Consider the following 14,123-nt stretch of genomic DNA (forward strand, 5'->3'; position numbering starts at 1 on the left):
TGAACGCCACTCGAACTATTCAACAAGAAAGCAAAGTTTATTATCACCATTCTCTAAGAGCAAGCTATGAAAGCTCATTTGTTGTGATGCCTTGGAAAAAGCTATTATTGCTCTTCTATTATGTATTTCCTGTAATCTGAGGCAACAAGCGATACAGCAAGAAACTCCATAATGTAGGCCAGTATATGTGGGCTCATATTTACAAACTCATACAGTATCTATGCGAGTGGGTTGACCACATTTACATATATTGAGTTACCATGGCTGCATTCCAATCTGGGGACAAATGGTCACATTAATAGTACAAACACTATATTAGCATACAGGTACAGCATATTCCATCCTGTACAAACATCCCAGAGATAAGACACCATACAAGGACAATGATGTCACTGCAGATGTCCCTATAAACATAATAAAGTAGGACGGCCAAATCTTTATTTCGGAGAAATTGCGTGTCAGCCAACAGCTTCTCACCCTATCAACTTCCAATTCATTATCTGGAACCCTAAATGGCATTTAAAATTATTTAATATTCACTCTACGGAGTGCCATGGCAACAGCTGTTTCTACAGTGGTTTTAACATTGCTTCTCGGATTGAGGTCACAAGCTGTGTGGGGCGTGGGCTCCACCTAGTGGCGTGAAATGGTAACTGACACTACTCCAACAGCAGACAAATCAATTTCAGATCAAATGCAGCTGGCCAATCAGAAATAGAAAAAAAAAAAAAGCATGCATGAACATTTTAACTGTAGGCGTACTATAATAGATGCTTGGGATGAAGATGAGAAATATGAGGCAGCACATCAGGAGCACATTATTTCTGAAATTGTAGTTTCTGGCATTGAACAGTAAGCAACAAATTGCTTCAAGTAACTGAATATTATAGCAATAAAACTCCTTAAAATTAGGATTGAAACACAATCATGTCCACTAGAAAGGATTTTAACTTCCTGTTTGTTAGCAGACATGAACAAATTTTTTTTTTTAAAGAATGACTAAACAGAAATCAGATAGAAAGTTAAAAAACAAACAGATGTGCAAACTCTTGAATCGTACAGTTACAACTTTATTGAAAATATGAATATATTTCATCAAAAATTCAAGTTTTCAGGACAAACAGTGCAATCAGTGACAGACATATAAACAGGACAGACATAGAAACACAACTATCATCAGAGATGGCAATGGACAGTTTCAAGTATTTTTAACAGGAACATATAAACACACACACACCCTTAGAAAGCAACAAGAAAGGCCATTTCATATTCTTAACATTTCAATGGTCAATACAAAAGTTACTCTTTACAAAAGTTCTAAAAATATACAAACATATTAAATATATATCACAGCCAGCACCAACTGAACATGGCCACATGAAGCCTCCTTTCCAGCACCTTGGAGTATTCCGATACCCCTGTAGTACACAGACTCTCTCTGGTCTGCCACTCCTCAGGCACTGTCTGTCATGTGATTAAATAAGAGGTTTTATTGCGTTTCCTTTCACTTTTGAACCCTGCATTATCAGGCACATTTTAAGTTACCCCCTCCCTTTGAAAGAATACTGTAGTTGCGTCACCAAACACTTCTTCCATGTAAACTGTTTTTGGCTCTGTACCGCATATAAATTAATTAGGTCATCTATGAAGCACACTTTTCCCCCCCAGAGTGTTATTTCGTGTCCATGGGTGAGTCATCAGCATACCCCATAATCCTCTGCAACTCCTGAATGCAGGGCGCGATCGACTGGCTGTGCAACTGAGCCACGTTCAACCTAGAGACAGAAACACAAGAGGCAACTTTGAGACGGGTTTCACAATTTAACACATTGTTTAGGTTTCCAGGTGCTGATGAAGTGATTACCAACACCTACAACTAAAACACTGGGCACCAGTGAGAAAATTACACATGTGAATATATAGAAATGTCATATCTGCTAATCAAGACTAGGTAGTTGCCACCAACAAATACAGTTTGTAGCTAGCAAGTTTACTTTTAATTACAGCAACCATCATTTATCTATTCTATCAGAATAATAATACATAAAGTGGAAGATACCCAGCCCCAAGTCCACCCAGGGTTGGTGGGGCAACCCACAGCTAAGAAGGTGACAACTTACATGCAACAGGTGGCAATACTGGACTCCGGTAGGATGCCCATGTGGCAACACTTCAACGCGTCAGCGATTTTAAAAAGACAATCGTTTAGCACGATTTCCCCCGTAATCTGAGTTGACCTTTTTGTTCGTGGATCGGGTTATTGTTGTGTGTATTCTACAGTACACATCTTATTACTGCCACATAATAAAAAAGGACAATTAGGCGACTTTATAGGTGAAGGCACACCACTTAGTATTCAGGTTCACTCTGACCTTCCAGATGCATTTGTGATGGAAACAAAGCAAAAACGTTTTGTGGTTCAGAAACCAAGCATCCTTATTGAGGATTACTCACATAAACACTGTAAATATGCATACTAACTATATGCATCTTTTATGATCCATATGTGGACTCTTTAAAAAGGCGCTAAACAATGAAAGCCTTACCTTCTGAGCAGCTCGCGTCCTCTGTTGGGTCCGGGGCGGCAGTGCTGGAGAGCCGCGAGGCTGTGGGCTGCCAAAGCGCTGTAACACTCTTGTCGGAGAGCGTTGTGGTTCGGCGTGTCCCACTGCGGCAACTCGCTGGTGTAGCGCCACGCCATCAATGTGTGTTCCAGCACAGCGTCCCACTCTTTGTTCCTCAGAAGAACTTGGCCCCACTCCTGACACGAAACCTGAGGGGGGAGAAGGAGGGAGCAGCACAATGAAACAGCCAGCTCAGAGAGGCAGCAAGCATATGGACGTTTTTTGTAAATCACTGAGAAACATTCCATTCATTAAGACAAAAAGCATAATGACGATAGCAGCTCCTATTAAAAAGTTTAAAATCAAAAGCAACTATGCAAGTAAGACACTCACTTTGAACGCCACCAGGTGAGGATATGCTTTTCGGTAGCAGTGTGCGTCCCTGTTGGAGCCAAGCCGTGAGTAGGGTATGGACCTGTAGACGTTCGCTTTCTTCAGCTGCAGGTCCTCCTGGAGATACTTCAGGTCGGACGCTAGGATCCTGGGCTCTTGGCTCTAGGATTCAGAGGAACACACATTTCAGATTAGCGTTGAAGGCACACACTTTATTTTATCGCATTGACACGGTGGTGTGAAACGGCTGTGATGGATACCTGTTCAACCAGGATGAGGGATCTGAACAACTGTACGAGCTGCTGTTTGGACAGAGGGGCTTGGTGCTCGTCCATCTTCTCACACTGCTCCTCTATCCCCCCGCTCCACACCCCACCAATGGATAAATCCACTGTAAAACACAAAGGAGATGTGGTTAAAACAGGGTCACAGCAAACAAGGACAGGGGGGTTGCCTTCCCAGTAGCTAACATAAATGGGACTAAGTAGTAAGTAGTGTTTTATTCAGAAATGTTTGTTCATATAAAGTTTGTTTTTGTTGCAGGTAGACTTACGTGAGTGCCCTCGCTTCGGGTTTGCGGTGGTGTTTCCCCCCCTTGGAAGTGGAGAAGGGGTCAAACGAGCGCCAAGGATCTCTAGATAAGACCTCCTCATCCGAGCTGTGAAAGGAAACACAGTTAAAGCTCATGTTAATGTTTTAACGTAACGAGCACCTTACAAACTAATAGGGAAGCGGTTTGCTTTTAAACTTAACCTATACCACCATATGTCTGCAAGGTTGACGCATTAAAATGACTGAATGATGACACATTAACGGCTAAACTGAGTGTCCTGTGCGCGGGAGCGCGCTTGTGATAACGTTAGCATGATAGCAAAGTGGCGCGCGTTCCACAAAGAACATACGCGTTTAAATTAAAAGCTGACAGTTTTCGGACTCACCTGCAATTTTGGGCTGCGGGGCAGGTATCTCCACCAGGACACGTCGCGGCTGACACATACCCGCCATTGTGACCGAACGAACCCCCTGAGATATGGAGCTAACTGCCCGCTAGTAGCCCCCTGACTGTTAGCTCAACTTTAAAGCCCACGGCGGCGTCCAACGGTAACTTTTCCACGGTAGTAACGTCAGTTCCTTCAGCCGGTGAACGCTGCAGCTCCTGTAGACGTGTTCGCTTAAATTAAACCACTCCCGGAAGACAAAGTTACTTAAAAAAAAAACACCACAAAACGGTCCCCGCTCTTGTAAAGTAGGTGAGGACGCAGGGAACAACTTTTTGTTTGCTCCAGCGCCGCCAGCACAATGGTTGTGTGATGAGGCGCGCGCGACACGAGTTGCCGCGCGGGCGTGTCTTGCATGCATGCGTCGACCTGATTGGTGGACGTCACAGCAAGCGTGGAACAGGCGCCCAATATGCAAAGCAGGTCCACCGCCGGTGTCCGCCCCCCCTCCACATCCACTGCCCCGGCGGTTTGTGGGGGATCACGTGATGAACACACGCTTATGTACACGTTAATAGGTGCGCGTGACCCCATTCACCATACATTACTGTTATGTAGCATAAACGCAGCCTGCCTCTCTCGTTTGGTTTTTAGCTACGTCATCATTACTAATTTGATTGTTTATTCTGTCTTTCATATTCCTGTTTTCATTCAATATAAATACAAATTGTTTACTTTTGTTTTGGATCATGTCTCCGTCCTTCAAGTGACTGAACCTGTGTGCCTCCAGCAAATTGTAGGTTACTGCTAATCTGTTCAATAATACATATTTTCCTGGGGTGCAATTCCCCGGTGTCATCAGACTTCCATCTATTTATTTAGATGGATAATATTCACCGCCGCACATAATGTAGACCTATGAGTAATTGTCAATTTGCCCTTCATATTTACTGAAGATCCAGATTTAGACACAATATAATCAGGGAGAGGCTGTTACTATCTAGTACAATCTGCAGTCCTTGAACTCATCAATACAACAGGAACTACTTCTTTGCAACATGACAACACATGTGTGCATGTTGTGTTCAATTTATTGGCTTTTATATATTATAAGATGAAGTTAAGCTCAGTATGTTATAGTGAACCATTCAAACCAATAAATCAATCAATGAGAGGCATATCTGTAAAATGTGTTTTAATAGGTTGGTGGATTATTGAAAAAAACAGGAATTTAATTAAGAGACATGACTGCATCTTGATACATAGTGTGGACTAACAAATCCTTCAAGCACAGAACATATTTCAAAAACGGATGATAATAAAACACAAAGGCTTAAAAATTATAAGATATAATCTGACATATTTCGTAATAAATTCAAAATGTTCTCAACATTAACATTATATTCTGATATATTTATGTTTTGGGGGAACAGTTTACTTGTCGTCTGAAAATAATCTATGAAGCGGTGGTAAATGCAGTGCAATTGTGGTGTCCCTGTATTAACATCTCGCGTAAATGTGCCTCTTGGACGAAATAAAACTGCATTTTAATGCAACAGCGTTGAAATCACGTCACTTTTACAGTGAATTTATGTGAATAAATAGTTTCAAAACGATTTCCCCGCTGTACTGCCTGTGACACATTTTTACTTACAGCTAAATCCTAAACATCTGTAGCAAAACTGCACTTAATGAACTGATTGAACTGAAAGCGACTTCCCTCCAGCCCTGTTACAACATGAGAGTAAATGAAACTGAACAATCAATGGCTTCTTGAGACTGCTACGGCAAATAATATAATTATATTGTATTTATGTACATTATATACACGTTTTATTTTAAATAAGTTACATAATGCACAGGTAAAAGGGTATCTAGTAGGTACATATCATATTACAAAGGTCTGTGACAGTATGGCCTTGTAAATGCACATTACTATAGTGTCATCAGAAAAAGCAAGTGCAGTCAGATCGGACCGCCTCTCAGCATCAAACTCGTTTTATCCTAGTTTTGAGTTGAACTCCAATGTTAAGCCTGTAACTGCTCTTTCACTCTATTGATTTTGATATGAAGGCCGTCCAGATCTTACATGAAGACTAAACAACTAGATGCTTAAAGACAGACGTGCACTGACTGCGTAGGCCACACTAGAAAGCATAACGACCAGCCTCTACTTGCTAAGCAGCGTTTTAAGGGAGCGGGTGAGTGCGTTAGCAATGGCCGACATGGTGCTGGAGTGGCGGACCAGGGCCTTCACGCTGTGCTCCCCCGGCGCTCCCACGGTGGCGACCTCGGCTGCTTTGAGCAAGCAGATGAAGTTCATCACCACCTCGTCCACCTTGGCCACCACCTCCCTCTGCTGGTGCGAGGCCGAGGCCCCGAGCCCCCGGACCAGACACATGCACGCCTCGCAGAGGCAGCACAGCACCTGGAAGCTGCAGGTCACCGCCAGCAGCATCTCCTCGGGGCTGCCGTGAGCCTGGGCCATCCTCCGGCACGCCCGGCCCAGCTCCTTCGACTCCACGGAGAGGAGCTGCTTGTACTGGCACACGTCCTGGAGGGGCATCTGGGCGCCGCGGTCGCAGCGGCCCACGCTGGACCTCACCAGCGCGATGAGCTCGCTGGCGTCCCGGCGGACGTCGACGAACCCCGACGGGAAGCCGTACATGCGGTCCTTCAGCGCGTTGATCCGAGCGAGGCGGTCGCTAAAGCTCATGTTATTGAGGACCTCCCCGTAGAGCTGCTCCCCGGCTACATCCACCGCCGAGCCGCAGGGCAATATGGCCGATACGGCGCCATTATCGATATCGCCGCGGCTCCGTCTGGGCCTCTCCCACTCAATCTCATCCTCCTCTCCCTCACACTTGCGTTTAAAGAAACAGTAACTAAAAGGCCCGTTGCACCTCCAGGGACTGGTGTCCAGTTTCTGAGAGCCCTTCATGTGTTTGGCGTCTTTCTGCAACGGAAACGCCACGGACGCCCGTCTGCTGTCCGCCTTGCAGCCCGCGGACCAGCACGCGTGCGACGACACGGAGCCTTGGGAGTAGCTCTTGGAGAGCCGCTTCCTCGTCGGCCTCCGCTGGATTTTGGTCTCACCTTGCTGGGGCACAGACGGTGACAGGGGCTGCTGGCTGCGGCTCCGCGTGGGCTTCTCGAACAGGACCTCCACGCTCCCGGAGCCGGCGGTCACGTTGCTGGAGCTGCGTTTGAGCTCCCGGCCCCGTTGCAGGCTGTTGCAGAAGGCGTCCGCCTGCAGTGGAGTCGGGGCCTGAATGTGGTTCTGAGTCTGCCGGGACTGGACGGCGTCCTGCGTGCATCCTGAGTTGCTGGAGCTAGCGTTGGCTTGCGAGGGGAGGGACGACGGAGGCGGAGGAGGAGGCGGCGGGGTGGGTGGCGGAGGAGGCGGGTTGGGAGTCGGGGATGCAATGCAAGCCCTATTGCCAGATGTCTGCCTGATAAAAGCTGAAGGGTGGTCTCCCCTTCCTAGTGAGATGGTGTTGAGTTCTGCCCGTTGGCCACTTACACTGGGGGCGGCAGAGAAACAAAGAGAATCATTAGGACGAGAATGAGGTGACTGACGCACTGCATGCTTTGCCCTCGGGTCTGATCTGAACCACTCCTCGGTGCTGCTACTAGGTTGGCTTCTTGACCGAGGCGGGGGTCGGCTAGTGGTACCCCCACACTCCCGGCTCCCACCTGCATCGCGACTGATACAGCCCTCTCTGTTATACATCGACAGGAAGTGCTCGGGGTCCATACCGCTCCGCTCTAGTTCGCTCTCCAGGCCGGAGAAGGAGCTTCTCCTCTCGGCGGTCGCTGCCCTGCAATCTAGACTGTCGTTCGGTTTCTGAGCATGCACGTCGGGGCTTCTCTTGAGTTTGGCGGGAAGCGTGGCGGAATGGTACGACTGCGCGTTCGCCAGCTGCACGGCGGTCGCGTTGGGGCTCACTAAATTTGGACTGAGGTATGGGGATGATATGGAGGAAGGCATACATGGGCAGCGAGCGATAGTGTTCCCCCTATTCTTAACCATTTCCACAAGCTGAGGGTTACTCGTGATAAAGCGCCTGGTGTCCTTCTTTACTGCCCCTCCCATGCCCGCACTGTGCAGCTTCCCCCCCTGATGCATCTGGCTGACTGTTAGATAGTTAATCAGCTGCCTGTAGGCCTCACTGCCTTCCTTCTGGTTCAGCCCCTTAAAACAGGCCTGTTGTTTAGCATGCAGATCATTGTGGGGCCTCTTGCTCCCAGTACCTGTGGTCTCTTTATGCTTAGACGGCGTGGCGGAGGAGGGGCGGCCTGGTTCGGCCCCGGCAGCAGGAGGGTGAATGTTGGGCAGCATTTTACGAAGGAGGGCGGGGTCTGCGTGCGGGTGGAGGTCCTTTCCCTGAGTGCTCTGGCACGGGGCGCCGCGAGGGACCCCGGGCTTGCCGTCTTCGTAGTTTAGCACCCTGAGTAGCGAGGAGGAGGAATTGGAAAGCGGGTGCCTTTGCGAATGGTGGTGTTTGGATTCCACGGCGGCGGGGCCGAGCGGCGAGTCGTTCGGGGTGGCGCAGGCGCTGCTGCTCGTGCTGCCGCCGGCGTCCAGCGACGAGCACAGGGAACCCTGGAGTGAACTGTGGGCCTCCCCTTGCAAGTTTGAAATCCGTTTGGCGAGGTGGTACTCGCACAACCGCGCCACGCTCTGCTGCCTCGAGATGGGCTGGTGGTCGTTTTGTACATCCGATCCCCTGTCCGACCCCCCTGATCTGCATTTTTTGGTCGGGGACATCAACGACGCCACGACTAGATGTTCATCTTGCTCAACGGCTGCGGCGCCATTATCGGCGCCGCAGTTGACGACGTCTATGAGGCGTTCAGAGGTAGCGGAGGCGGGGCGGGGGCTTCTGTGATGGTCATGGGGGAGGCTGTTCATTCCAACGCCCTCTGCTGCGGAATTTTCCGCCACAAACGAATTCTGCCTCCTTTGACTTTCCCCTCGCTCACAGAATGACGTGCGCTGCTCCAACTCGGGACGGCCGCGGCCCCCGCCGCCCTCCCCCCGGTGCCCATCCCTTGTGCTGAAGGTGTTGTACTTCCCGCTGGAGTCTGCAGACTTCTTGTGATGCTTGCCTCCCGGTGTGGTCGAACTCGGCCGCTGGAGAGTGGACGCGAGGTTAGCTTGGGTCACCGGCGGCGGCGACGCGGCGTCCAGCATGGGGCTCCGCCTCGGAGGAACCGCCGGAGGCTGCAGGTGCCGCGTCGGACTGCGGGGCTTCTTCTGGATGGTCGCCGCTGTGCTGGGGGAGACGGGGAACTCGGTCTTCTCCTCCAGAAGAGGTTGGTAGCCTTCCCTCGTGGCCACCAGGAGACGCATGTGGCTCTCGTTGAGCCTGTGAGTGGCGACCAGCTCAGAGATCTCCGTCATCTCTGAGGAGTTCGTCTCATTGCCAGAATCGGAGGATGACTCTGGGCTAAGGCCTCGAGATGCGTACACACCTAGAAGATAAAGATGCAGTTAAATAAGGGTGTCATGGATTGATCAAACATTATTGTGCATTAATTTCTAAACAGACCTGGATTGCTGCTGGGTGGTGGCGGGGGAGGCCTCTGTTCGGAGACAGACAGGGCCTCCAGCGCCTGTAGAGTATTCATGACCGCGTTCTCCAGCCTCCTCTCCCCTCCCCCGCTGCCTTCGCCCTCCCCGTGCGTTGGGACGGCGTCGATCAGCGACACGGGGATGTCGTCATTGTCCCGCGTGCTCAGCGGCCTTCCCTCGGGCGCCACCTCCTCGTCCGAGTTGTCCCGGAAGCCCGGCGGCGGCGCGGCGATGGCGAGGTTCAGCGTCTCCAGCAGCGCGTCGTCGTCCTCGTCGTCCACGCCGTCGTCGCCCTCGGGGGGAGGCAGAGACGTCAGGTCGATGATGTCGTCGGTGGAGCCGGAGAGCGTGAGGAAGGAGGCCTTGCCGGCGGCAGTGGCTAACCCTCCCCCTTGGGTGCCGCCGTTTTTATCTCCTCCTCCGTCGTCGCCCACCGGCGTCCCACCTGTGGAGTCTTCCTCGCAGGAAGCGTCGTCGTCATCCTCCGCATCGTCCGTCGCGTTGTGGAAAAAAAGATCCAGCAGGGGCTCCTCCCCACCTTCCTCAGTTATAATATTACTGTAGACATGTGTGAGACCACTGAACTGAAACGGCACCCTGTCCTGTGGCCGGAAGTCTGTGTTGTTGTGCAAGTAGGGCGGTCCGTGCTCGGGGATCTCAGGGCTCTCCAGCAGCCGCTCGTAGCCCAAGTTCTTCGGCGGGTCCCCCCCAAATATAAATGACACTTTGGCACTCCGGGGAGAGTCTTGAGGTTTGTGTCTGGTGGAGGGGGGGAGAGGAGGGGGCAGTGGACTCCTCCGCGTCCCAAGGTCTCTGTCGGGGTTTTGGGGTTCATGGAAGTGAGAGATGCTGTTCTCTCTCTGGCCGTTATCTGAGATCTCAGCGTCCCGGTTGTAGACGCCTCCTTGCCTGGGCGACGGCTCCTCATTGTCCTCCAAAGATGTGCTGTACGGCCACTCCAGGATGTGATCCTGACCTGCAGACAGCAGCAATACAAGGGGATTATTATTTCATGCGTTTTTCATATTTTATGTGGATTGAATCTTAAAGTGGCTGCCTCCTCTTCGCTTGATGTTTGAGTGCTCCACTCCGAGACTTTTTTACCACTTCACAGAAGCATCAATTTTTAAGCCTGGGGTCTTTTTTTGGTTTTCGAATTGTTTTAAAGTTTTCATGTTCTGTCAGGACATTCACGAATCAAACTGGGCTGGAAAATAAATTTTCTCACCCTCATCATTTCACTCCTTATGAGACAATATTGAAATATCTGAATATCTATACTATTCGTGTTAATTTTGACTCACTCGTGTCATCCCCTCCAGTGCTGTTGCAGTGGGGCATGCTGAAGATAGATCTCCTTGAGTCCACTAGGAGGCGGTAGTAGCCTGCTGTTAGACAGGCCAGGTTCATCGCATCACTGGACTCCATGATCAGCGTGATGGGCTGTGGAGGGAAAAACAACAGATGCCATAATTCGTGCAGGGCGATACGACGTTTGCTTGTGCTTCTATTTCCAGAGAGAACTCACCCTAACGTCCAGAACGTGCAGCTCCAGGCGGACGTTGGTCTCGTCCTCGGTGAGGATCTCGATGCGGTTGACGTGGCTGAAGTCGGCCAGCAGGGCCACGAGGTTGGTCCGGGTGTTGATGACGTGGCTGATGCCGTAACGCGGGCCGACTAACAGCGTCACCTCCGTCTGTTTCTCCCCTTGCTGCAGAAAGTTAAAAACAAATCAAACTTTTATATATATATATATATATATACTATTAAATATCACTTTTCGAAATCCTCTCCAGGACTAATGGCCTTACCAAAAGTATCGATTTGAACTCCCTCCCTCCATAGAGTCGGAGTTCGCTGAGGTACCTCAGGTAATGCACCTTGGCCTGCAAAGCAGTCAGCTGCACAGAGAGAGGAAGACAAATGCATTAGGAAGCAGCAAACCAAATCACTGAGCAGACGCATTTGTCTCCGGATGTCACGATGGAAAGCACTCCCGACCGCTGATTTTCCATTACATCCCATCGCCGCTTAAATCGGATCAAAATCCGAGGGGCTGCTCCACTGCGGTCCCCTCGCTTCCGTGGAGCTCTCCGGCCATTTAGGGCCGACGGGATGTTCCCCTCACCGTGATAAGACATGCATATAGGCCTTCATCTTCTATTGTACATTCTCCTGACGTTGCACCTGAATTTAAAAATGGCCGTCGGCCTCGGAAACAAAAGGCTAATGGGTTGTCTGACCTTCTCCATTAAATATGATTTTGTTTTGATGAAATCCTTGCTCGGCCTCCAACACCCGCCTCCCCACACAACCGAGTGAGAGGGCTGAGCGATAGCGTGGAAGCTAATTTGGAGTGTTTGTTGGTGTTCCTGGGCCGCATCTCTCCCTAATGAGCGAGGTGGATTCCAACCGCCACGGTGAATGCAAATGATTGGCCTGCACGTCACACCGCTGGAGGCTGAACATATCAATATCCCTTCAGTAAGCCAGACATAAGAGCCATATATAGAGTGTTTAATGTGAAGTGCATTCCTTCACTCACTACACGACGTCAGTTTAGCATCGAGCTACGCTAATCATCCTGCTGGGAGGCAGCACGCCGTGTAAATAATACATCAATTATGGAATTACTTAAACCAACCTGGCGCCCATAAACAAACTCTCATGACAAGCGACTTTGAACGGCACGCATAACAAGGGCAAATCTGATTAATTCATATGGCGCACTTTTGACCTTATTACCATATGTCAGCTATGAAATGCTAAACAGGAGGTTATTTAAATCTCATTTAGGAAGCAACAGATTTGACCATGAATATGGTATAGTAGTAAAGCAGGTTAATAGAGAGCTTAGACACAGAGGAATGGGTTGTCTTATAATAAAATGAAATATCCTGGATTTAAAAAAAAGTCGAAATTTGGAGTTATTATTATATTTTTCTTATTGTAACAAGTAAACTATAAAAAGGGCTAAAAAAAAAAAAAAGTGGAGCTGTCCGTGAATATCTTATTATGCACACAGTTTGACGTTGCATTTTGCTAATTATTCACATTAGCATTCAAGGTCTGGCTCCACGCAGGGTCTTAGGTTGACAAGGGTGAGAACCAGTACAAGGTTGAGCATGGCAGCGATGCTATTTTAAGATATTAAGATATTGCATCAGGGAAAAAAAAAAAGTGTCAGAAGTGTATTAACAAGGGCAAAGGAAGACAAGGAGAGCTGCTTACTTTTTTCCCTGGAGGCACGAGGTTCTGGTTGGTTTTGAGGATGTGCGTCAGAGCCTTCTTGATGTTTTTCTCCTTCATGCTGGACAGCACGACGGGAGGCAGGAACAGAGGCAGACCCCACTCCTTCCTGTGGAGAGACGATCGATCTCGGCATAAAAAACACTCAGTCGCAAAAGCTAGATATCGGGATAATGTTTAGTCTCCGACACGCTGTCAGTCACAGAAGAGGAGATGGATTTAGGAGTGTTTTTTGGCATGCAATTTGATTGTTGAAACTGGATTTTGCAGAAACCAAGGGAGGAGAAAATAGGACAATAAAACCCTGGGGGAACTTCTGTTAATCCATCAAAAACACAAACTGTTATAAGAAACACTCCAACTGTCAGTCTATTATGTATAATGGATGGAGCAGCTCCGGGCCTTACAGCAGTTTTAACGTTACAGATTTGGTCGTGTCAAACACTTACTGGATGTATTTCAGGGAGACCTTCTGGGTCTGCCTGGTCGTCATGGTGAGGATGTACATCTGCAGGGCGGCCAATCGCAGGGCGGCGTCGTACTTCAGCTCCGTGCCGAAGCGCTCCAGCACCACGTCGTTGCAACTCTAACGGCAAAGCAGGGAGCAGGTGTTAAGCTTGTGAGAAACCAAAAAACCGATGTGATACAAGCAGAGTTGCTTCCTTCCTTCCAAAGGATGCGGTTTTCAGTCCCTGATGAAGGACTCGGAAACACACAATGGTGAACTGATGATTAGCTTCCCTTCTTTCAGGCTATGTCACGTGGCTAATTATTGAAGGAATCTATGGGGAAGCAATTTATCAGGACAAGAGGAGCTTAAATTGAGGGCTTTATTTGCAAATGAGGATCCATTCCGTAACGTTGTTCCTTCCCCATAAATCAAACCATATCGTATGAGCGTCCAGGGCGTCGCTCACCTGTACATACAGGTATTCAAACGCCACCGCGTCTCTCCGGAGCAGCTCCACGGGGTCCCTGGGCACGAAGCTGATCCGAAAGAAACACTTCATCTTGTCACAGCCGGGCCTCTGGGTCACCTGGGGGTCACAGCAGCGTCAAATTCAGTCCTAGCAACACGTTATAAAAATGTAATCTTTTAATCCAAATTTCCAAAGAAAACACAAGCATATAATGGAGTTTCTGAAATGCATATTCCTCCAGTAAATGTGCATAACGTTCCACCGCTGGTGCACTAGCAGCAGCATTAATACTTATGCCTTATGAGTGTGTTTCAAACCACTTTACAAGCCGAGTACGTGCTTGTGTAACGCGGCTGAAAGAGCTGACCGCCACGCGCCTCGTGTGTACATTTGACTCCATTTCTTATTCAAGACAAAACCGCCAGACCAGCATAATCTATGAAATATTGATTCTGTTCTATAAAATATTTAACGTGCAAGT

The 14,123-nt window shown here is 48.9% G+C and overlaps 2 protein-coding genes across 3 annotated transcripts in view; both read right to left on the reverse strand.

The window, feature by feature from the left end:
* Positions 1-1,057: 1,057 nt before the first annotated feature.
* On the reverse strand, positions 1,058-4,238 carry LOC311009975 (uncharacterized protein). Its single transcript, XM_084004455.1, has 6 exons — positions 3,896-4,238; positions 3,511-3,615; positions 3,218-3,348; positions 2,958-3,119; positions 2,547-2,773; positions 1,058-1,775 (listed from the first exon to the last, which is right to left on the reverse strand). Exons 1-6 carry the CDS (start codon positions 3,960-3,962, stop codon positions 1,673-1,675), a joined length of 795 nt encoding a protein of 264 aa, XP_083860581.1. The 5' UTR covers positions 3,963-4,238; the 3' UTR covers positions 1,058-1,672.
* An 855-nt stretch (positions 4,239-5,093) lies between these two features.
* LOC311010214 (FERM and PDZ domain-containing protein 4-like) overlaps positions 5,094-14,123 on the reverse strand; it is a 36,267-nt gene continuing 27,237 nt past the window's right edge. For both annotated transcript variants that reach the window (XM_084004825.1, XM_084004826.1), the window contains exons 9-16: positions 13,640-13,759; positions 13,172-13,308; positions 12,705-12,831; positions 11,285-11,374; positions 11,002-11,184; positions 10,778-10,916; positions 9,451-10,449; positions 5,094-9,373 (exon numbers count right to left, since the gene is read on the reverse strand). In XM_084004825.1, coding sequence (XP_083860951.1) covers positions 6,066-9,373; positions 9,451-10,449; positions 10,778-10,916; positions 11,002-11,184; positions 11,285-11,374; positions 12,705-12,831; positions 13,172-13,308; positions 13,640-13,759 — 5,103 coding nt within the window. In that variant the 3' untranslated portion in view covers positions 5,094-6,065. The remainder of the gene's footprint in view (positions 9,374-9,450; positions 10,450-10,777; positions 10,917-11,001; positions 11,185-11,284; positions 11,375-12,704; positions 12,832-13,171; positions 13,309-13,639; positions 13,760-14,123) is intronic.

The sequence above is a fragment of the Eutrigla gurnardus genome (assembly GCF_963514095.1).
Source record: "Eutrigla gurnardus genome assembly, chromosome: 24".
Classification (NCBI taxonomy): domain Eukaryota; kingdom Metazoa; phylum Chordata; class Actinopteri; order Perciformes; family Triglidae; genus Eutrigla; species Eutrigla gurnardus.